Source organism: Takifugu flavidus, chromosome 11 (genome assembly GCF_003711565.1).
Source record: "Takifugu flavidus isolate HTHZ2018 chromosome 11, ASM371156v2, whole genome shotgun sequence".
Taxonomy (NCBI): domain Eukaryota; kingdom Metazoa; phylum Chordata; class Actinopteri; order Tetraodontiformes; family Tetraodontidae; genus Takifugu; species Takifugu flavidus.
Window position 1 is genome coordinate 12,490,778 of NC_079530.1, and position 21,765 is coordinate 12,512,542.

The following is a 21,765-nucleotide window of genomic DNA, read 5'->3' on the forward strand; positions in this document are numbered from 1 at the left end:
GCCACGTTTCTAATCTTCAGATGAGTCCAATTTTGCTGCCTGTGACTGAAGGTGAGCACTTACTTTGAGCCTAGACCTCCACCTTTGAGCTGCTTTTCCATTCTCAGCTCCATCAAACGACAAGCAAAATGCGCACAGCTGCATCATTTCTGCATCGACTGGAATTCGTTTCAGCCTAATTGAATCATCATGGTAATGATATTACTTTGTACGGTCCCGGCGTTACTTTTACTTGGTGGTCGGTCGGGCTGCAACAGCGGGCGTCTCGAAATGATCCCAGTCTAAAATGACCCTTATATAAAGATGCTATTAGAGTAAACAGTCACTTTATACTGGAAGTTCAATTAGAAGATATAATGCATTCTTCTTCCACAACTGGCTGCATGCGTATGGTTTGGATTTCTCAACAGTGCCTGGATTGAGAAGTAGCTCTGCATATGAAAATTATCATATTTATAGGCGGATAACAAGCCGCTCAACCCCGGCAACAGTTGGATCGCCTTCGCGAATGTCGCCCCTAAACTGGCTGACTGAAAAATCCTGCAGGTGGGAGCGGCCCACTGCAGGGCAAGCGGCGGCTTATGCTCAACAGTTGGTCGCCGCATTCGTCTGTTTCCACAAATCATAACAACAACTGTGCTGGGAGACAACGATGCGGCCCATAAAACATGCTGTAAAGCTGTCAGTGTCAGTATCTCCTTTGCACACCGTCCAACGCTGCAAACAACAGAGGGAAACAGTCACACTGCGTGGGTTTTATTTTTGTCATCCAAACGCTCTTCCTGGAACAATCTGTGGTCGTCTGTATAACTGCCAGCACTTCCCAACTTGCAGCAACAGCTAAGATGGGGCCCCGTTGTCTACCTCTATGGTCCAACCCGGCTGTGTCGTGGTAAAACGCGGCGAAATTGAAGTGCGTGAACTAGGCAAGTTTTACGTGTCCATGAGGGCAGCAGAACAAAGTCCAGCGGGGCCGGGATGATGGATCTGATCTGTCGCTGGGAGTGAAGGGGCCACCGCAGGTCGGAGGCGCTTCTTCTCCAGCCATCTGTCAGTGCTGGTTGGGCACGGATCCTTGACCGGGCCTGGAGGCTACACAATCCACCTCTGGATACTCATAGGTGTGAGGTGGGGGGCGGAAATCACGCGCTGCTGAGAGTAATTCGACCACGTTCCGCTCAGATCAAATGCTTTTTATTGCTACACGTGTGTTCCTTCTCTCGAAATATAATAAAACCAATAAACTGTCAGAAATTGGAGCCATTTGATAGCTATCACTTTTTTTTACCCTCCGGCATAACGCGATGGTTCCTTCCATGCATCTGCATTGCAGGAGAAATCTTACCCCGAAGATGTTTTCTCTCTTTGAATAATTGAAAGGCACCGCAGCCTCGCAGGGTCCTGACACTCAGACTAAAGACCCCGACACGTCCACCAGACGGTGAGACGGGACCCCACGCGACACCAACAACCCCTTCGGGATTCATTTCCCTGGCTCGGGTAAATGAGAATCGTTGGGCGTTTCCCAGTGTGTGCGTGAGCGACAATTTTTGTTTGCTCATGACACAAAGGTGGGGGGGCGGGGGGGGGGGGGGGGGGGGGGGCGGTTGATGTTTATTAAGCTTTGCCTGCAGAGTGGGGGGAAATGGTTCCACTTGGTTGGAAATGTGACATCACTTTCCTATTAACGCAAATCTGAAACGACGGGAGGAAATATAGAATCGTCTCTGAAAACGTGTCATTTGCCGGTGAGCTGTGCTCGGTGTCAGAATAATAATGCAATAAAAAAGAGGGGGGGTGGCTCTGGTTGTATACGAACATCAACGATCAGAAAGATCAGGGAGACTCAGGTGTTTCAGCCAGTACTGGAAATATGGTTGAAATCAGTTCTCAAGAAACTTAAAGAGTGCTTTTGATGTATCCAATATGATGCTGGTCACACTGGAGATGAGCACATATGGGGCAGTAAAATGAGTGGGGGCAGGAGCAGGCCGAGCCATCGATGCGGACCACAGGCTCGTCTATGCTACGCGGGTTTTCCTCATTAGCCCCCAAAAGTGTCTCCGAGCCTGTTCTTCCTCAGAGGTTTAATTTGATTTTATTAGCAAATATCTCACAGAATCTAAGGATTCTGACCAACGACTCAGCTGCAGCTCACTTTGCTTTTGTTAATTTTCCTCCCTAAATGTGCATCTGTTGCACCACTACTGCGACCAGTGAGGCACATCCTGTAAATACACCACCAGTATGCGACTCCCGGTCAGAATTTCTGCTACAAAGGTATTTGTGTCCTAGATTTGTGTTTCCAGGTTAAGTGTGATCAGGGCTCTAGAGGCTGACCCCACTGACACTCATCATCTAAATGGAAATGATGGCTGCATGTTTTCTAACATGTATGATGAGAGGTTACAATGAACGCTACGCCTCCGAAAGGAGACGAGGCCCGTCTACATCACTGAACTCAAATCAGAGCGTGTTATCATGAAACACAATTAAACAGGCGGCGCAGCGTGCGTGCTGCTGCCCGAGGAGAGCGTAATACCCGAGATGAGCCTCAGGTCTGAATATTGATGCGTGCAGGATTAGAATTAAACCTTGGCTATGCGGACTTATTGCAGCACGGCTTGTAAAACAATAATCCGCACCAGTATCGAGACAATCACAACAATGCCTACAGGCTGAAACCGATCCAGTGAAGACACATGTGCAGGAACCAGTGGGGCAGGAGGGGGGGCTTCGTCCTCGGAGGGTTCTCACCGCACCGATGTTACGTTTACCAGGGTGTTTTAACAGGAGACAGGTACCTTAAGCTAGGAGAGTAGAGCAGAGTGGCACGTCTTTGATTATTCTGGTGAATTATTGAGGAGGTTTCTGCCTATTGTCTCTGGAGCCAAGACAAATAGAGCGAGAAAACAGCATTCAGCTGGAAATAGAACGTGCGCAGTGAGCGAGAATGAAATCGATGTGTTTTGAATGGTCCGCGCCTTCCTGAACGGCCGTTACGCCCCCCTAACCAATGGTTAATGCCAAAATAGGTGGCCGATTGGCTATCATGTGCTATAGAGTGGCGCCCCCCCCAATCGTTGCAGGCTGGGGGCTTCAAATGGCAATAATCACACGGTGATACAGGTGGATGAGGAGCAGCCAACATCGTATGCAGCGAATATTATCGTGTTAAAAAAACCCCAGCTTCATACAATATCTGAATGAGAAGAAGCAGGTGTCTCGTAACACCTCAACCATCCCGTCTATCTATATAACCGATGCTAATGATTATAGATTTATTACTGTCAGAAACAAACGCCCAATGAGCTTCTTTGTTAATCAGTCTGAACTTCATTAGAAGGTATTTTACACTGAGCACTCCTGACATTTACAGTCTGTGGGCGCCTTGGCGGGGGTTGTTAATACAGTCCGGCGGAGGTGAGGATCCATCAATGTCAGGAGCTCTCAATGAGGCCTCAAGATTGCAGTCTTATGTCTTTTTTCCCCAACTATTTTCCCTGGGAAGGTTGAGTACAGCGTGATCTTGTATCCTCCAGAGGTTTTGATGAAGCCTCCGCTGCTATTTTACCGCCATGACATTTTCCAGCACCCTCCCTCCAGCCGCCATATTGTTGTATTGGTCTTGACCTTCGTGTAATGAATCCTGACTCCAGCTCCGCTATTTAAAATAGATCGTTTTGAATCCTGCTGCGAAAGTGGAAGCCTGGAGGATTCCTGGTTCGCAACGCGACTGCGGCACGTTGTTACGGCGAGATTGAAAGAATCTAGACGTGAAATAGCCTCTCATCAAGTCGGCTCCTGTGGTGCGTTTTATTCCCAGACGGACACGATCTAAGACGATAATGTGCTCGGCGATGAGACGGGAGTGGACACCCAGTGGTTAAGAAGACGGACATTAACGTCGCCTCTTCCACCAGACCCCCGTTGTCTTCAATGATAACGGAACCGCAGGTGAGTCTTCAGTGACCTTTTGATTTTGCCGACTCATCTTCACACGTCACCATCAATATGTGATAATAGGACAGCTGTTCCATGAAGACCGTCAACTTGGGACCTGGGCCTGTGAAGGGATTAAGAGCTAAAATAAAACTGGAAATGATGAGACCCTGGACGTTTCTGGCAACTCGATATTTCGTGGAGGAGCATCACAAGTGTCTCGGAGCCTTGGTGGTCATTTGTAACGCCAGGAGGAACGGGGACCCAATTATTATAGTCTGTCGCTGGACATTTTGCCTGCATTACTTGCTCTTGCACTGGTTCAGGGACCGTGCTGACATATTATATGTCAGCGGAAAGTGGCAGGAGCCAGGTTGGACAGACACGTTGGGTTGTTGCAGCAGACTGAGGGGAAGCGTCTTGGGTTCGGACATTTCAGGCGATTTAGATGCTCCTGTGTTTATAATAAAGCCTGGAATTTAACTTTTAACCAATGACTCCTGTTGTGGTTGTTGTTGTCTCTTTTGGTCTAAAAAAAAATGTAATCAGTAACAACACAACATTAACTTAACTTCATCTCAACAACTGGTCAATCCAAAAGTGGCTAAATATTTCAAACTATATTTGAACAAGCTGATTAGGCTTAACGATAAGGGTCATATTAGCCTACGGCTACATTTAAGCTACCGTGTTTGCACTTCTTTGAGCCTTCTTCATATTTAAACTTACACCTCCGCCTTCTTAAAATAGATTTTCTTGCTATCTTCCCAACAGCACTTTACACCAAATTATCATGAACTCAAATGAACATGAATATTTAATGCATAAATGAGATCATCAGTGTTAATGCTAACACAGAGATAACATAAAGCTCCAGCACTTAGTTTACACACATTTATCGTATGTGTCGATAGTTGTGCGTATTCATGATGTCGCCATACGCAGTTGTCACCTGTACGCGAGGATGGTGTTTACACAATGTGTCATTAAAGGTGTAAAGGAAAACTGTATCGGTGTAACAAAATATACAGCTGTGTTTCCACCAAGCAAGCAGTTCAGAGTGCTATGGCTGCTATGCAGGGTAGCATCCTGGGTACTGTTAGCGCTACCTAATGGTTCCACAGAAGAGCTGTGGTAAAGTACAGGTGAGCCCAGAGCAACTGTAATCCAGGAAGTGGTCACAGGAAGCTAACGAGCAGCTGATCCTCTTCTTTCATCTGTGATGGAGCAGACAGAAAGTCTGCCTCTAGTGGCCAAGTGGGGGATTTTTTGTTTACAAGTGGAAACAAAAAAGCATAAATAAAAAGAATAAAACTGCCACCTTTAAAAAATATTTCACGCCGTTGTCTGCTGAAGGAGAAAAGGTGCTTTCGACTCTTATCACAAGTTCATTTGAAATCAAACAAATCTCACTGACGTGAGGAAACGTATGCTGGAAGGGATGCTGCTGGTCCTCTGAAGGACAGATAAAAATGACAAAGAATTTAAAGGTTGATATCATTCACACTCACACACACACACACACACAAAAGGTTGTTTTCCTTCAGGGTTCAGGTGTGACAGTCGAAAGAGCAGAAAACCCTTCAACGTCTTAAAAAGCCGCGTGTTTATGGTGGAGCGTCTGGATTACTGGACTTGATGTTCACAGTCTGGAGCGGGTTCACAGCAGAACCAGTCAAAGATGATCTCACCTGCTGGGGCTCTCGCGGCGTCGTCTGCTTGACTCGCCTGCTGGACGCCGTGGTGGTGGTGGTGGTGATCTCCATGATGGATGTGGACGTCTCCGAGCGATTAGCAGTGGTGCTGGACTGCGGCGTGATCGAGGAGGGAGAGTCCCCGACAAGCCGCACGCTGCCCTGGATCCTAATGTTGGGCTCTCCCTCCGCAGCCATGTTGAACACCTTCAAGCCGTTATAGTAGAGGCCTGAAAGCTGGCCCTGAAAGGAGCGGCTCTGGTCCCGCTCCCATCCTCCGATCTGTATGGTGGTTTGGCTGTTGAAGATGGTGAGCTGGCGCCCTGCGGGACAACAACGTTACACACATACAAAGATGATGAACTGTGGACACAGCCGCTTCTTACTGAGCAGGAAAAAGGACAGAAAGACAGATTATATGCCCATTGGCTAATGAGACCAATAAATTACAGGTTGTAGAGGCAAACCCTGGTAATTTATTGCACTTATAATAATGAGATGCCTATGAGGACAGAGAAAGAGGGAAACCAAAGCAAAGAAAACTGAAAATATAAAGAGAAGAATTAGAAAAACCACTGCAGCTTTGCTAAAAGGGAAGACCAATCTTAAAAACACCAAAACTGCAGTTCCAAGGTGCTAATGCTATTTTTTATATGGAAACATCAGGCTGCAGTTCATTAGAAATTAAGAAACAATAGGACAAAAGGGAGAAACCATAAGATTAACAACGTATCGGACCTCTCTACAGGACGCTCTAAAGTTATCCTACAGGTTTCCAGAAGAGCATGGAAACAATCTCCAGGGTGGAAATCAAACTTTTGGCCAGAATAATTTAACAGGAATTTTGAACGTATTCATCCTTTTAGCAAAAGCAAACCAAAGACGCTCGACGGTAAAAGAAGTGGGCTGATGGGGGGGAAAAAAAAGAACCGAAATAATAATAAGAAAATTTACAAGGAAAGTGTCGTCATTCTAAAAAAAAACAACTGAAAAACTGAAAGGATAACGGAAATCAGGGATGGCAGGGCTCATTTCACATTTTTATTAAAAAGTTATTGAAGAGCAAACAACAAAGCATGCACTGATTTTGGTTTATATTACATTTAATTCATCTAAAGCCCTGTGAGTATTTACAGTGTCTGTTAAAGGGACTCAGAATTATGCTGCCAATTCATATTACACTCTATTTATCGCTGCTAGCAGTTTAACCAGAATGGATCAAATCACACTCAGCACTGTGTGTGCTTCGAAAATGGCTCAAATGGCACGTTAACTATGAAAGAGTAAACTTTTAAATGGATCATTTAGGTGTTTACAACAAGAGGCTCCAGTCATTTAAACATAGTCTGATATTAATGAATTTAAAAAGGCATTACAGTCCCTTTAACCTTACCTTTACAATAAACAGGTATTAAAACAGTGAAGAACATTAACACTACAACTTTTAAAAGATCAATGCATTTAGTTTTTTTTCTTTTTTAAAGTTACTTATTATTTTTTTAATGTTTATTATTTACAAAATGCTTCTAAAACTTGGTTATGATCAAATTATTTTATTGGAAATTTTAATCAGTGATTTTTTTACCTTTGTCGAGTAGCCATTCGTCAACTACTCGACCAAGACGGTATGGGATTCGCTGTCTAGCGATCGCCAGGCGTTCGTTATCATTGTGGCCTTTAAAGTTTAAAGAGACATTTCATTGGTTACAATCTGGAAGGTCAAAGGTTAAACGTTCATCCTTAATGCTGGAACTATACAACTGCACAAGGTTTTTAATATTTAAAACCTTTCCTGGATATTTAAAACAAAACAAAAATTTACTGCAACATTATTTGAACAAACCTCCCTCAGCTTATTTTATTTTAGCCAACAAATTAGGCCTATATTAATTGAAAATAGGAGAACTAGCTGGCAGATGTTTCATCTAGGTTAGTAGAAGGACACTCCAAATCCAAACACACACCCTTGAACTTCCCACTCTTTAGCCAAATCAATCCATCCCATTTATCTTCTCTCTACATCTTTTTAACTGGCTTTTAAACGAGTTATATACATTTTCAAAAAAGACCATCATTTAAATTTGTTGTTGGATCAACCTTTTATGGTTTAAAGGATAAAACAGTGGAACTTTAACATATTGAAAATGCCCACCCCATTTATAACCCCCCTAATTGACAATATTAATAATCTGTAATACATGTAACACAGCATACAGAACATCTAGTCAGACACAAGGGTCAAAGTGGGAACTGTACATACACTGTAAAAAAATACAGCGGCTTTGACAAATGCTACGAGTTCTAAAGAAGGAAACGTCCTTAAACGTTTTTGTCTTGGACAGCGGAAACGGAGCTCTTTTAAGATTCAGAGGGCAAAAGTGAGGAAAATGACAGAAAAGTACGGAAACTGAAGGGTCACTTTGGTACCAACGAGAGCAAACTCTGCATCCCTCGCTGCTCTCGACCAATAACCCCTCCAGAACACGAGACTTTCAACAAAGCGGCGCCGCCTCCGAGTAGATTTCCCTGCTTTTGTCTGCAGAGATTGAATCCAGTCGGCTCCATTCTTCCAGCAGATTGACAATGTTTGTCCCATCGACTATATTAACTCGGCCCTGGCAGATAAAAGCTCCCGTAAAGAATCGTCAGGCAGAAAACGCCGTCGGGCGGGGGGAAGGCGCGGACGAGAGAAGGGGGCCTCGAAACAGATGCAACGGCTTGATGATACGCGATGGAGGGAAGAAGACGAGAAAAACACCCTTTAACCACACGGAGGAGTTTAAGCTCATGTTTGGCTGCGGTTCCTTTGACCCGGTTGAAGTACAAAGGAGATTTATGGGAACAGTTCCCCCCAATACTGGGGCAGCAGAGCCTCTGTACTGAAGCGATGGGGATCTCAAACGATGTGATTTAGTGCAGGCCGAGAGAGGGAACATGCTCATTAGAACTCATCGCGTTCGAGGCCGGAAAGCTCAGTGGAGCCCAGAAAAATGGGTTTCTAACCGGACCATAGTTGCCTTAGATTAGTCATTATTATTAGTAGTAATAGGAATAAATAAACATGGTATAAATGAATGGTTGCAGCTAGTCAGGAGCCTGTTGCTAACCACCGTCAAGCAGGACATTGTTCCTTGGGAAACTGCAGCTATTTCTCCCTGCACCAATTTCCTTAATTGTGTTAAATCGATGTGTAACTCATCAGGGGCCGGTAAAGGGTGTCAGTCATGTCTCCTCTCTGTTTCCTGTTGCTGAAACTCTGGTTTGAGAGAAGGTCAGAACCTGATGACGCCTCCCCGCCTGCCCCCTTCTACGTCCTCCTGTCTGGGCTTCGTTGTTATACTTGAGGTGAGTGTGTGGGAAACACCTTAGCTCCCAGCTAATGCTACAGTTAATGCTATGGGGAATGCTACAGGGAATGCTAAGCTTCCCCATTTGCTGACTATTTCATTCTCATCCTGACACATCCATGTCTGTTGGAAAACTGTAAAGTTAGTTACAAGTAAGATTAAATATATATTTCTGATAATCTTAATCCCGATTCACCATTTCTGTAACCTTGTTATCATATGTTGTTATCTCACATGTAGCTACCGACCACATTAGCTGGTCTTCTGGCGCCTTCTGTGCTTTTTGACCTAAAGTCTTGAGTCTTTGCCTGCAGACTGAATAACTCCTGATTTCACTATGATGGGCACCATTTGTGTTGTTTCCCTGTTGGTTATCAGGAAGGAAACATCAGCGCCTCCAGGGATTGGACAAAACTGCAAACCCAAGGTTCTGTTTGAATTTCTGAGTCGCAAACATGGAATTGTGATTTCCAAAGGGGCTGATCGACTTCCGGAAGCTTTGGAAAGAACTGCAGCCATTTCACGTCATTGAGGTGAATGTTAGGAGTGGAAGGAGGCAGCAGTGACTTCAATCAAAACAGCAATAGACGAAAATAAAACCATAAATAGACTGAAAGTACTGGCAGGTTTGGTGCCCCAGTATGGAGTCAACAAGGATAATTTGGTTTTCCTTTAGATTTGCAACTAAAGGATGACAGAAGGAATCAAAATGACATAATCATTGAATATTTGCTACTAAAAATCCTCAAGTTTTATTACCATTTTCTTCAGCAACTGAACTCTTGTTAAGAAAATAAGCTGAAGTGAAAGACGGCGACACAGGGAGTAAATCACAGAGGAGGGTGGCAGGCAGCCGCCCGCACAGAGGAAACGCAAGAGAAAATCCTCAACATTTGTGGAGGAATATGCTCCATGTTCACTCCTGCTTTGGCACGCTCGGCCTGTCGTCGCACAGAGGTTAATTAGTGTGCGGATACGATCGAGTCCTGATCACGTATTGATCCCCGCTGTGAGACACCCGCTGTGTCAAACAATGCCATCCCCCGGGCTCCTGCACATTCATCCCGCCTGTGTGGAGCCTCAGACTACTGCCGGGCCAGATTTGGTCCGGTGTGGGACATCCAGGTCTTATCGCCTCCGCCAGACAGCCACAATTCAGCTGAACCCTCCCCACTGACCTGCTTGGCCCTCCCTCCTTTCCTGTTTTTTTATTAATAAAGTGGTCAGATAAGGAGGAAGCCTGATCTGGTTACAAGCCCGAGGACTCGTGTCACGTTAAAATGAGCAAATATGCAAATGACTCTTCTGTTTGTGGTTTGGAAATAACCAGGAGGAGGGGCCGAATCTCGCTGGAGGAGCCCGGAACGGGAGAGGAGGGGGAGACGGACAGAGGGGGCGGTGTGTGGTGGGTGGGGGGGCAGAGACGGAGAGTTCCTTAAGTGCAGCACGCTCTGATAACAGTAAAAGAATAAGGCCAGGGACTTCTCCTTTATCCGTGCATGCCGCCGGCGTCCGCCGGCCACTCTGATAGGCTGCTGCCCCCCCCCCCCCCCGCAGCCCTGGCAGCACCATTGTGATGGTATTACTTCCATGGCCCAGACTCCAGAGAAGAGCTTGACTTCCTTTTTCTGTGGTTGAATTTTAATCAGCCGCGGCCTTTTTGTGCGCAGCGACAAAAGAAAGCAGGGCGGCGATAGAGGGAAAAAAGCTGCAACGCATCGGAGCCCGGTCGGGTTTCGCTTCACAGTATATTTTTTAAAGATCCTAATAATTGCGCTAAAGACTTTTAATGGCCGATAAGTATGCTGTACGAGACATTTTAATGAGCTTACCAGGGCAGCGGTATCAGCCCTGGTGTGGCAATTATTTCCTCCCCCTCCCATATAATCTCGTCCTCCTCATCTTCCTCGCTCTCCGGTCCCCGTTTTTATCTCAGCTGTCTACTCTTATTGTAATCACTGTTGATCTGTGAGTGGCCCAAGAGTGGCCGAGGGCTGCTATTACCAGAGTGTTGGAGGCATACATGGATACCAATCAAACTACAGTCAGGCTGAGAGAATAATTGTTTGTGTGGTCGGGGGGCAATTAGCCTGCAGCAAGCCTCTGTGGCGATGATTGACGGGATTGTGACTGGTCACTTTGCTTTCACTGCTCTCAGTAACATAAGAGAACATATGCAACGTCCTATTATTTCTATGATTTTCATTATATTAGCGACCTAAATGCAGTCAAGAGCGCTCCCCCGTTGGAGACCGACCGAGACAGGTAGCATGCAGGCGTTTCCTCCCGCTGTGCATTCCGCCATGTCCACGTGTCAGAAGCCATCAGCTTCCCCTCCCCACCTGAGGCATGCTGCCAGGATGGAGTCCCAGTCACACACAAAAAACCCTCTTTCATTTGGATGAATGCACTGGTCACAGCTTAGGAAAGTCAGCAAGCATTACGCAGAAGAAGAGAGGCAGGTTGGATTCGTCGCGTGAAGCCCCCCCCCCCCCCGTCGTGTGGAGCATCCTCACACTCCATGTTTTGATCTGAGACTGGCGTTTCTGCGGCGACGCTAGTGTCCGCTACGTGACTGTCAGGGTGACGTGCGCGCTCCTTTAGCCCTCAGTAGCCTTTGTCAAAGCCTTCGAGCAGTTCAAAGGTTTCAAGATCAGAACAACACAAGCAGTGAAATCTAAACGCTTCCTGACCGTCGTCACGCTACCAACATCTGACAGTCTACACATTCACCAGTGCCGCAGAGCCGTTGAGCACAGCCGCCTTGATTTAATCTGTGACGTTTATATCATAGACGGTGAATACAAAGCCATCAATATTGTAGATTACAAGGACTCTGCGACACTGGTATCAATCAGATCGGCTGCTGGAAACAAAAAGAAGCAAAAAGCTCATGCTAGTTCAGCAGAAACCTCTTTGGACACTTCTGTGGCTCAGTTTAGGAGCTTAATAAAGCAGCAGGTGCAGTAACAGGAAGAGCGTGTGACTCACCTGTGGGATAGCGCTCAATGACTGTCAGGTCATCCACCTGCAGAGTGGCATTACCCCCACTCCTCGTGAACTTCACTATGTGGTATTTGCCGTCATTTACAAACTTTGACGTCTCCTCGATGTTAATGTCGTCCGTTCCGACATTGAACACAACAGCAATGTTTCCTTTCTCCTGAAAAGAGAAGAACACAGAAGACGGGTGGTTTCAGCTTTGATCTGGCCTTTGATCGGCAACGCTTTCCTAATATTTATCATATTAATGGGTTTCTGTTTCATCGTAATCTCTGTTCTCACGAACTCCCGTCGTCTGAAAACATACTGATTGATTTTTCTCGATATCCATTGGCCCATCAAACACGTCTGACCTGCGAGCCTCTTTTTAAATCTGCTTCTATAGAGCTGAAATCATGTGGAAGTGATGAAAAAGAAGAGCCATTCCTATCAAACGTCCTCATCTCGGTATGTTCTCCCTACTGGTTACAGCCATCCACCCTCACACGTGAACATGGAAACGGCACGGTTGGACCTGCAAACTGCGAGTGATTGCAGGAAGAAGCTTCACCTCCGTCTCCTAACAGCTGCAGCACGCACATCTGCTCTAATAAGATGTTTACAGATGGAGCTTCCTGGCTGGAACTGCATCATCTGGCTGAGATGAATGTGTTGGTGTAGCCCGACTGTGTGCACGCCGCAGTGAGAGGAGCATCTGGTCGGAGGCCCAGCATACCGTAGCGGCGCGGCACTCTGCATGCCATTATCCAGTCAGCGCACCCATCTCTCTATCTCCAGGAGCAACACACACACACACACACACACACACACACACACACACACACACACTCAGAGGAGAGTCTGGTTCCCTCAAGAACAGGATGAGTCGAGCATGTCTCAAGAGCCAGAAGCTAAAGTTCAATTAAAACCATTTGTAAAGCGACACACCACGTTAGCGAAACTAGGACAACTTTCTCCCTGTAATGTAATTTCTCCAGATTATATAATCTGATGCATTAAAGCGACGTCGCTGACACAATTTGCCGGCTCCTCCCGGGCGTCTATCAACACATGCGGAGCGGCCAGAGCTGTGACAGCGCAGGGGCCGCGACTCGTCATGTTCCTGGGACTTAATGTCAAGAAGATGGACTGTGTGAACGGCTATTTTAAGAGATTCCCCCGTCCTTCCGAACCCGTCAGCGGGAGCCGCGAAGGCCGTCGCTCTGCTCGGAAGCCTCAACCTCAAACCAGGCTCTGATTTTTGAAGACGTAACTGGCCTTTCACAAGGTTTCTATCAGAAAAAATGGCATTTCTGGTTTCAAGAGAGCTTTTATTTGCCTCTCCAAGGTCCACACTGAACACATTTAGAACTTTTTAATACAAAATAAAAGTTAAAAAAATATATACATATATATTTCATGGAGCCACCCAATTAAAACCCTGGCTTTATTAGCTTCCTCCAATTGCCTTTTAATGTTCCCCGCAGTCTCATTAATAAATATAGCACATTTGTTCACAAATGGCCGATTTACATTTCCGCAGTGTAAAACCAGCCTCAACGGCTCGCAGACAAGGGACATGCGCATGCGTTCGGGCCGGGGCAGATAACTGCTGCATCTTCATGCTCAGGAACTACAAAGTTGGGTTCCTGACACGCTTGGCGATGTCTCCGCGGCGGTAACGTGATTAGCTCTGCGCGCTGTTGTTGCCTTCACAGATAGGGAGGGTACAGGCTTTAAATGCTTCTTTTTCCTCACTCACTCTCTCTTTAATGAATAATAACACAGCATTGGGTCCGATCCGCTCCAGCGTTCTGTGAAATCTGAACTACTTAGGCGTAGTCCTCGGTTACTCCAGCCTAATCCTGGAGCTCTAATAGGCTGCTGGCTTATGTCAGAGGCTGATTGATAGCTGTGTGTGATATATAAACCGCATCAGGACCATTTTAGGGCCACTCACTTGGTTAAGTGCTGCTCCCCACGGGGACGGGCCCGTGGGAATACACCCGCTGCACCCAGAGCCTGCCCACGTTCTGCTCGCCATCCCGATTAATTGCTCATCAAGCAGCAATAGAGTTTAATTACCTCATGAAGTTGATCCACGGCTTTAATCTGCGTGGTCCCCCCCCCCCACATCTTGCCCACCATCCTTGCAGCGGGAGGACGGAGAAACACGTCTCAGATTCTGAGTATCTACACTGATAAAAATGATATTTTTGGGTTTATTTCTTTTTGTCAACATTTGCGAGCGTGAACAAACGCCTGGTGTTGAATATTTCAAGTGGATTTTCTTTTAAAGTTAAAAAAAGGCATTTGCATAAATAATAAATCAGTGAGTAAATGAGTCATTATTTGTTTGCAGGGAGTCCGCTCTTCCTCGGCAGCTGCTCAGGGGTCGGACACACCGAGCTGGAAGTCTGCACGCCTGTCGTGTTTTCCCACAAAACAAGGTTGCATCTGCCCCCTCCCACACCGAGCAAACATTAAAAAAGGGATGTAAGAGGTCTGAGTGGGTGTCGGGGGCGGGGGCTCATCTCAGTGAGAAGCAGCGCGGTGTGGGCCGTCCTCGTCGCCTGCTCCTTTCTGACTCACTCGTGTTGACAGCCATTGTTCACGAGTCACATTTCATATCTGCGGCGCCGTGAGAGTGCAGCGTATCCCCCCCCCCCCACCGCCCTGGTGCACGTGCCTGTGAGGGGTCTGTTGGCGGGTGGGAGGGCGCCGTCCCGTCATCTCTTCAGTGGGTATTACTTGTGTTTCAGGAGGATTTAATTGTCTTGCTGGAGACGCTGAATGTCTTAATGTGGGGAGCGGACCACCGTTCACCTTATCTTTTAATTACCTCTGGCGGCCCCCCTGGTTTTTTTTGAGCAAAGCTCAGTTAATGAAATTATACCCAGGATAGGGGATTGGAAAAGGGAATGTTTTAGGTTTTTCCCTCCTCATAGCATGCGGCCCATTAACTGGACATTGTCCCATTATTGGTGCAAACATTTTATTTATCGGGCATCCACAGCTAATCTAATTTTAGCATGTTCTGCACATCCCATATTACATCCCTGTATGTCCGTTAGTGATGTACGGAACGATGGCCCTGTGTTCGAGGCCCACGGGCGTCTCTGTAGTTGGTTTGATGCCACGCTGCATTAGGGTAAAGAGCGCTGTGCACCAGTGCACGTATGAGGGCGAGGTCTGACCCAGGCACAGGCTTCACATCAAACTACTTCGCTTCCAGTGGATTCCATAACGAGCAAAGTTTCTTTTTTCCTTGAAGAAATTGTCTATTTTGCACAAGTGACTAGGATCAGCCTGCGTACAGGAGATCCAGTTCCAACACGCAACATCTGTTAGTCAGCGTGAGAAATAAAGCGGATCATCTATCCCGGCTCCCATTTTAATGGTAAAACATCTGCTGGGAACTGCTGTGTGTCTCATCTTCTGACACGAGCTGGGAAGCTTTCTCCGAGGGTTCCCGACAAAGTCGGTCCTCCCTCCCCTCCGCGCCTCCCTCCCCTCCGCCGTCACCTCGGAGCGCCTCCATTGCGGCGAGGTATCGGTGCGTTTGCTGCGAGCTGGGCTGATTTTAAAATCAGGCCCGCCGGCGAAAGTGCCTAATTATCTGTGAAGTCGCCTCGGAACCGTTACCATTGCTAGGAGAGTTTATCAAGTGGCTTTCAAGCGGCATCAAATGTTCAGAGTTAATAAATCATCACAGCAGCTGCTGGAAGAGAAAGGAAGGAAGAGCAGAAGCTCATCTTTGATGGCTTTATGCTGAATTTGAAGAAAACCGGTATTTTTGCTTGTGTATCACAAACAGCTTCTTGCTAAAAAGCATTAGCAGTTATGAAGAATTGAATTTTTTCCAAGCTTTGAGGACTCTAAAGTTGGGAAAGGAGTATTTTCTTTCCTCTGAAACGGAATCAGCTTTCTCTGTATATGCTTCATCCCGCTCCATCTTTGCTCAGCCTCGTGACACATCCCATCACGGAAGGTCACCGGATATTTGAGGTCTTCCTCTTCGCTGGCTTGGAAGAAGGAAAGAAAAAAAAAATCAATTTGGGTTTCAGGTGATTCTCCTGCTTGTCGGCCTGTGACAGCTGGAGAGCAGTCAGGGGTGAGCTGACCTTCATCTGTGTCCCCTTCCCGCCAGGATTTCCCACGTCCCTCTGAGCACATTCACAGTCCGACTCGCTTCATCTGCGCTGTTTTTGAGCGGCGCAACGAGATCTGGGTAACGACAGGCGCTTTGGGGGGGGGCGTGTCAGCTTTTGAAGGAAAGGGAAACAGCGTGGCGGTCGTGAAATGACCGACCCCAGCAGGACGAGACCCCAGCAGGACAAGGACACATTAACTGTCCCCCGTTCTCACTGAGCACTGTGGTCGTGTCTCATAAACACTCTTGAGATCCGCTGCGCCGTGTTTCTGGGGTTGCTTTAACGCAGAGAGTTGAAACCAGGATTCACCGGAGTTACGTCACGTTTACGGCACTGTGGATCCGAGAGGGAGGATTTCTGACAGGAAGTGTGAAGAAGTGAAAAACGAAATCACTGTTTTGGGTTCATCTCCTCACTCCAAACACAGATGCTGCATAAACCTGCCACTCCGTCCCCTGGACGTCCCCTCTGGTCCTAAACTATGATGTTAAAGGGCGACTGAACCCATGTTATAATCACACTGACTTTTGACACTGTGGAGGTGACAGAGCAGCCTTTGAATTTTGTGCTGTGAATTCACTGCGTAGAACTTCCCGAACAGCCTTGAAACAGTCTGTTGAGTTTGAGAGAGAAATCCGTGACAGAATCAGCAACGAACAACGGGAAAGAATTGTGTTCCACCGAGGTTAGCTCAACACGATCCTTTAGCAAAAAAGAACCTGGACTCCCAAATCACGATGATAGTTAAAGTAAGCACTAAAAAATAGGTTTGTCCTTCAGACTTCTTTATTTTGAACTACTTTAAAGAACCCTGTAGCGAACAGATTCGCTCGTGTGCAGAGGTCGCGGAGCTAAATGGCGCCATGATGGCGCCTACGCTCGTCCATGCAGACGCATCACTGTGATGAGCTTTGGTTCGCAGGAGAAAGTTTGGCTGCATTTCTCCCTTTTCAACTCAAAATTCTGACATTTGACGTGTTTCGAAGAATTGAAGAGTTTTCTTTAAATGTTCTGATGAGCTAATTATAGTGTGTGGCGATGGACTTAGTGAGGTTAGGTGGGAGTTGTTGGTTTCAAGCAGCAATTAGCAGAGTGCCAACTCCAACAGCAATTCCGCACTATTATGAGTAAAAAGCAAAGCAGCCTCCAACAGCTTTTGCTATTTTAATTAAGCGTCTGCAGAACTATAAATGACATTAGGTGTTGGGAAAACTTTGGCCGATGAAACGACGCTCTCTCCTCCCGACTGCGCGTCTACAGTTCCACTTCAATCCTCATTGAATTCAGCCCGGTGGGCTTCAGCCACACTCCTCAACGCCACATTTAATTGGTACGTTAAAGTTAAACATATAATTTGGCAGCAACAGATAGAAAATTCTGTTTTTAGCACGTCAGAACTGTCTCGAACATCGTGTACATTTTGCTTAATTAATTATCAGAACATTGATGACAGACTACAGATTGGGTTTCCATATCAAAAACTTCTGTGTAGATTCTCAAAAAGAAACTGAAGAGATATCAAAAATGCAGAGTCAGAAGCTGGTGATTAGGAAAATGAATATTTGAATGCCAGCCTTGCATCGATATGGAAATTCATGCCAAACTTGAAACTAAGACGTTTCTAAATGGCTTGAATGTCCTCATGTGACGTCAGGTCACACCGCTGCCAAACTGGACTTAGAAATTTGTGTTGCTGCTGGCTGCTTAATAAACCGGGTTCAACTGTGTGCAGGTGCATTTTTCCTTGAAAAGAACCCCGGAGTGCTTCCCTATACGGCTCCCACAGAACCGCTGCCAAGCTTTAAAATTGCCACGATCAATCAGGAGGATTTTAAAGGATACAACGCGCAATTTCACGGACGACTTTTTCAACTCCCGGCCAACGTTATTCCCATCAGCCCTCTACGTTATTGCATCCCCCCCCCCTCCATCTGCCCATCTCACTTTGATTCCAGCACCATTTGCCCCTTCGCTCATTAGCATTGGTAGACTTCTCTCTCTCTCCGCAATAACGCAGCTCAAGCTGCTACTCCCCTTCTCACGCTGATGAGGAAGGAGCGCTTTAAAAGATCCAGAACAAGTAGTGTTAAATCCTGACAAGCGTTACTTAAATCTCAGAGGAGAGAGCCTTGTCCTAGATTCTCCAGATAATAGGGGCCTACAGTGGTGGCACATTACATTATACTATATAAAAACAGCCAATCGAGGGCTGGAGTGGCTCTATTCATGTGGCAGAGAGCCCACAGATGTGAGGCCTTCGGTAGGTGCGAGGCACCTCGCTTGCACACCTGTCAGCAAAAAAACTGAAGAGATGAGGCGAGATCCGAGTCACGCTGCACTTTAAATCGCAGCTGATGACAGTAGTGGATGCATCGGCAGGATACTGGGAGGATGAGAAGTGCAGCCAGTAGATAAAGCAGCCTCACATTGATTCCATATGTGAAACTCTCCGTTCGGCCATAATGAGGCTCGGCAACGCTGAGCTGCCCTGGTTCAATGAATGATGGCAGATGCAGCACAACAAGAAGATAAAACACCCAAATTATCACAGGGACAACGGCAGAAATATGGGATTGCTGCAGCAAATTGGATATTTAACAAGTTTATGACTTGTTCTCGGAAAGAAACGGGGTGCTTGTTTGTTCCTTGCTATGAAAAACAACCAAAATAGGATCCTGCTTTGGTCCTGGGCTCAGATGTTGGTAGAACTGACAGAGGGGATCTGCTGGACAGCTGCATTGGACTAAAGCCGTCCTCGCCAGAATCTGGATTATTAGGAATTAAATCGGTTTTAATGTGCTTTTCCTGGAGAGGCCGCTCCTTTCAATCACCTCAGAGACCCATGGTGAATGTTTACATAGAGGAAAAGATTTAGGCTGGTCAGGGAGGAAAGACACTGTTCTGTGACCAAATACTGACGATAAGATGCATATTTAAGGAGGTTTATGTGTCACAATGGAAATAAAGCAAATTTGATTTGGCACGCAAAGATGTTTTCACACATTCGGAACCTAAACCTAACCCTTCGCAAATTCTTTAAAGAAATGTTACATTGAAAGGATTCTCTGTAGTACGACAATAAAACTGAAATCCAACCAGGTGAAATGCTTAATTGCAACTGTTTTGAAGTAATTAAACGGAACAAACAAGCACTGACTTGGAAGCTGCTGTTGTGCAAAGAGGAATTTAACATTTCTCTCTCGATTCTGTGTCAGGCTGACATTATGGTGTCAAAGAAAATGGCTGCACGGCCGCGGAGGAAGGCGGCGAGTCGCGCTGCAGGCTGCAATTATGAGCCAGCTGAGAATCCAGTCCGGCCTCGAACATTGTTGGAATTAACACGCTGCAATTCCCAACCGTTTGAAAGCATCTCATTGAGTGGCCACAACACAAAGGACTAAAAAAAAGAAGACAGACAAATCAATCCCAGTATTTTGCCAGGTGATCAACACTTGTCATTTTCTGAGAATGCAGTATGGAACACCTGGTCGGGAATAAATAGAGTCGGGGGTGCAAAGCTGTCCGTGGTGGCGATTGCTGACAGGCTCGCTGGAAAGTGATGACAAGTTGACACAAAGTGGCAGCTATTTTGGATTTTGTCTTCTGGTGGAGATGAGCAGACACCTTCATCTTTGGTTCCGCGTGTGGATGCGGACTCCACCCTTCCCTCCGCCTCGACCGCTCCGCTCTCCACCTGAGTGACGTCATCGTGCATCTGTGCTGAAATAATCCATTGCTGGTGTTGCGTCCCACTGTGTCTACGGGCGCCAACCCAGCTTAACGACCCTGGTTTGCGTCGATTACGAGGACTAGACTCTGCAACGCCCGCTAACAACCGGCTGTTTAACTAGCCGAGGTATTGACACATTTTAATTGTGGTGCGATAAAGGGGGGAAATTCTTTGCTCTAATGAGAGGAAATTGATTAAGGCGCACCATCGACTTGCATTAACAAGGACCTGATAGATCTGTTTAGTGTGGACATTGTTCAACACCCTTTAATGAGTCAGTGTGACCTTTCTGGTGGGGTTCCTTTGTGTAGTTCTCCTAAAATAAGATCGGTTCGGCCTCAGGGATGAAGCCTATTTTTAAGACTCTGGTTTTCCGTTTCAGAACTACAGTAAGGTACTGGTGTTTTGGGAGGCTTTTTTTTATCAAGACACATCCAGGAAGTGCCTGAGCTGCTGGTTAAATCCGAACAGGCAGTCGGGTGTTACCACAGACCGCCTTAAAAACCTGTCAAACCCTTCCTGGCTGAAAGTTTCAGCTGAGGGGCAGAAGGAAAGCAATTTGCAGAGACCTTATGTTTGTCACACAAACAGCCTGATTCGTGTGCGGTGATGTATTACCTGCACAGGGGTTACGGCGAGGCCTTGATCTGTCAAATTTTCCTCCCAGGTTGAGCAGAAACACGAGATTTCTCCGAGACCTGATTGGGAGGGGTCGAGGCGAAGCGACGAAGACTAGTGTCGGGCCAAGCGAGCTAGAACTGATGCTGCACATAATTAATGGTCTGAAATAGACTGAGAATTAGTGCTGGGCCGGGATGTTAATAGACTATGATACTTGGCTGGTGCCTGGCAGCCTTAGGCTCTCACTCTGTTCCCTGCCTTTTGCTCTCTCTCCGCTACCATTTCCACTCTGTCCTATTTCTTCCTCTCTTCACCACGTACTCTCCTAATTTTGCCTCCTACTTATTTCCTCTACCTTTCACAATTTCATTTTCCTTGTTTCTTATCCTTTGCTGGTAAGCATCCTTTACCTGGAAGGTGCCTGCAACTTATAGGCGCGAGGTGCCATGTGGAGACAACCTCCCACTCAGACTTAGCGAGCCTCGGGTGTCTCGGCGCCAGCGCCAGCGTTAATGAGGACACAGGTTGGAGAGCGACGAGAGTCTGGAAGAGTGATAACATTACTCTTCCCTCCCTACTTCACCTGTTCGGCAGCCTTTTCTATTATTCATACATTCAAATAGATGACCCAGGCAATTTAAACATGAGCGGAATCTATCAGGTATCGCGGCTCTCCTTAAATGCACACTCTTCTTGACTCACTACTGAGACAGAGGAGGAAAATCCCACAAGACTCATGTGTGAAGATGCCAGGGTCCCTTTAACAGGTCCAGTGTGCTTCTCATGTACAGTCCAGGGCTGGAGCCTATCCCACCTGCCTCCGGGCGAGAGGCGGGGTACACCCAGGACAAGTGGCCAGCCTGTCCAAGGGCAGGTTTTATTCATTTCAGTAAAATAATACATAAATATGGATGTGGGTCCACCTCTGAGGGTGTTGGAATTGGTAATATTACTTGGTCTCTCATGTCATGTTTGGAAAAGAACTACATTCCAGAGCTAGTACAGTATAAGCAAATATAGTTTAGGTATATCAGTACTGATACGAATATCTTTAACCCTGTATGGCACACTCATTATAGATTTGAAAATCCAGATTTTTAATGTGAGACCATCGCAGGATGCTACCAGAAGAATTTGCTCCCTTTTTTTTAATTAAAAAGTTTCAATTGATTGAGAGACTAGCTGGCTGCTGATTGGCTGTATATTGCCATGTGACTACCTGCAATGTTGCCCGATCTGGGATTGGCTGGGGGAAATCTTTCGGTTCTGCTGCCTCACTGAGGGAGACTCTTTTT

General features: G+C 46.4%; 1 protein-coding gene and 1 long non-coding RNA gene across 28 annotated transcripts in view; one reads left to right on the forward strand and one right to left on the reverse strand.

Moving 5' to 3' along the window:
• LOC130533371 (neurexin-1a-like) overlaps window positions 1-21,765 on the reverse strand; it is a 163,120-nt gene that overhangs the window by 17,945 nt on the left and 123,410 nt on the right. For 19 of the 27 annotated variants that reach the window (XM_057046706.1, XM_057046694.1, XM_057046707.1 and 16 more), the window contains 3 exons: window positions 11,975-12,146; window positions 7,222-7,311; window positions 5,634-5,959 (listed from right to left, as the gene is read on the reverse strand). In XM_057046706.1, the coding sequence (XP_056902686.1) occupies window positions 5,634-5,959; window positions 7,222-7,311; window positions 11,975-12,146 (588 nt within the window). The remainder of the gene's footprint in view (window positions 1-5,633; window positions 5,960-7,221; window positions 7,312-11,974; window positions 12,147-21,765) is intronic. The other 8 variants (XM_057046701.1, XM_057046700.1, XM_057046708.1 and 5 more) reach the window with 1 other exon arrangement.
• LOC130533377 (uncharacterized) lies at window positions 3,825-4,432 on the forward strand. Its single transcript, XR_008952561.1, has 2 exons — window positions 3,825-3,957; window positions 4,027-4,432. It is a non-coding gene; the product is annotated as an uncharacterized LOC130533377 (long non-coding RNA).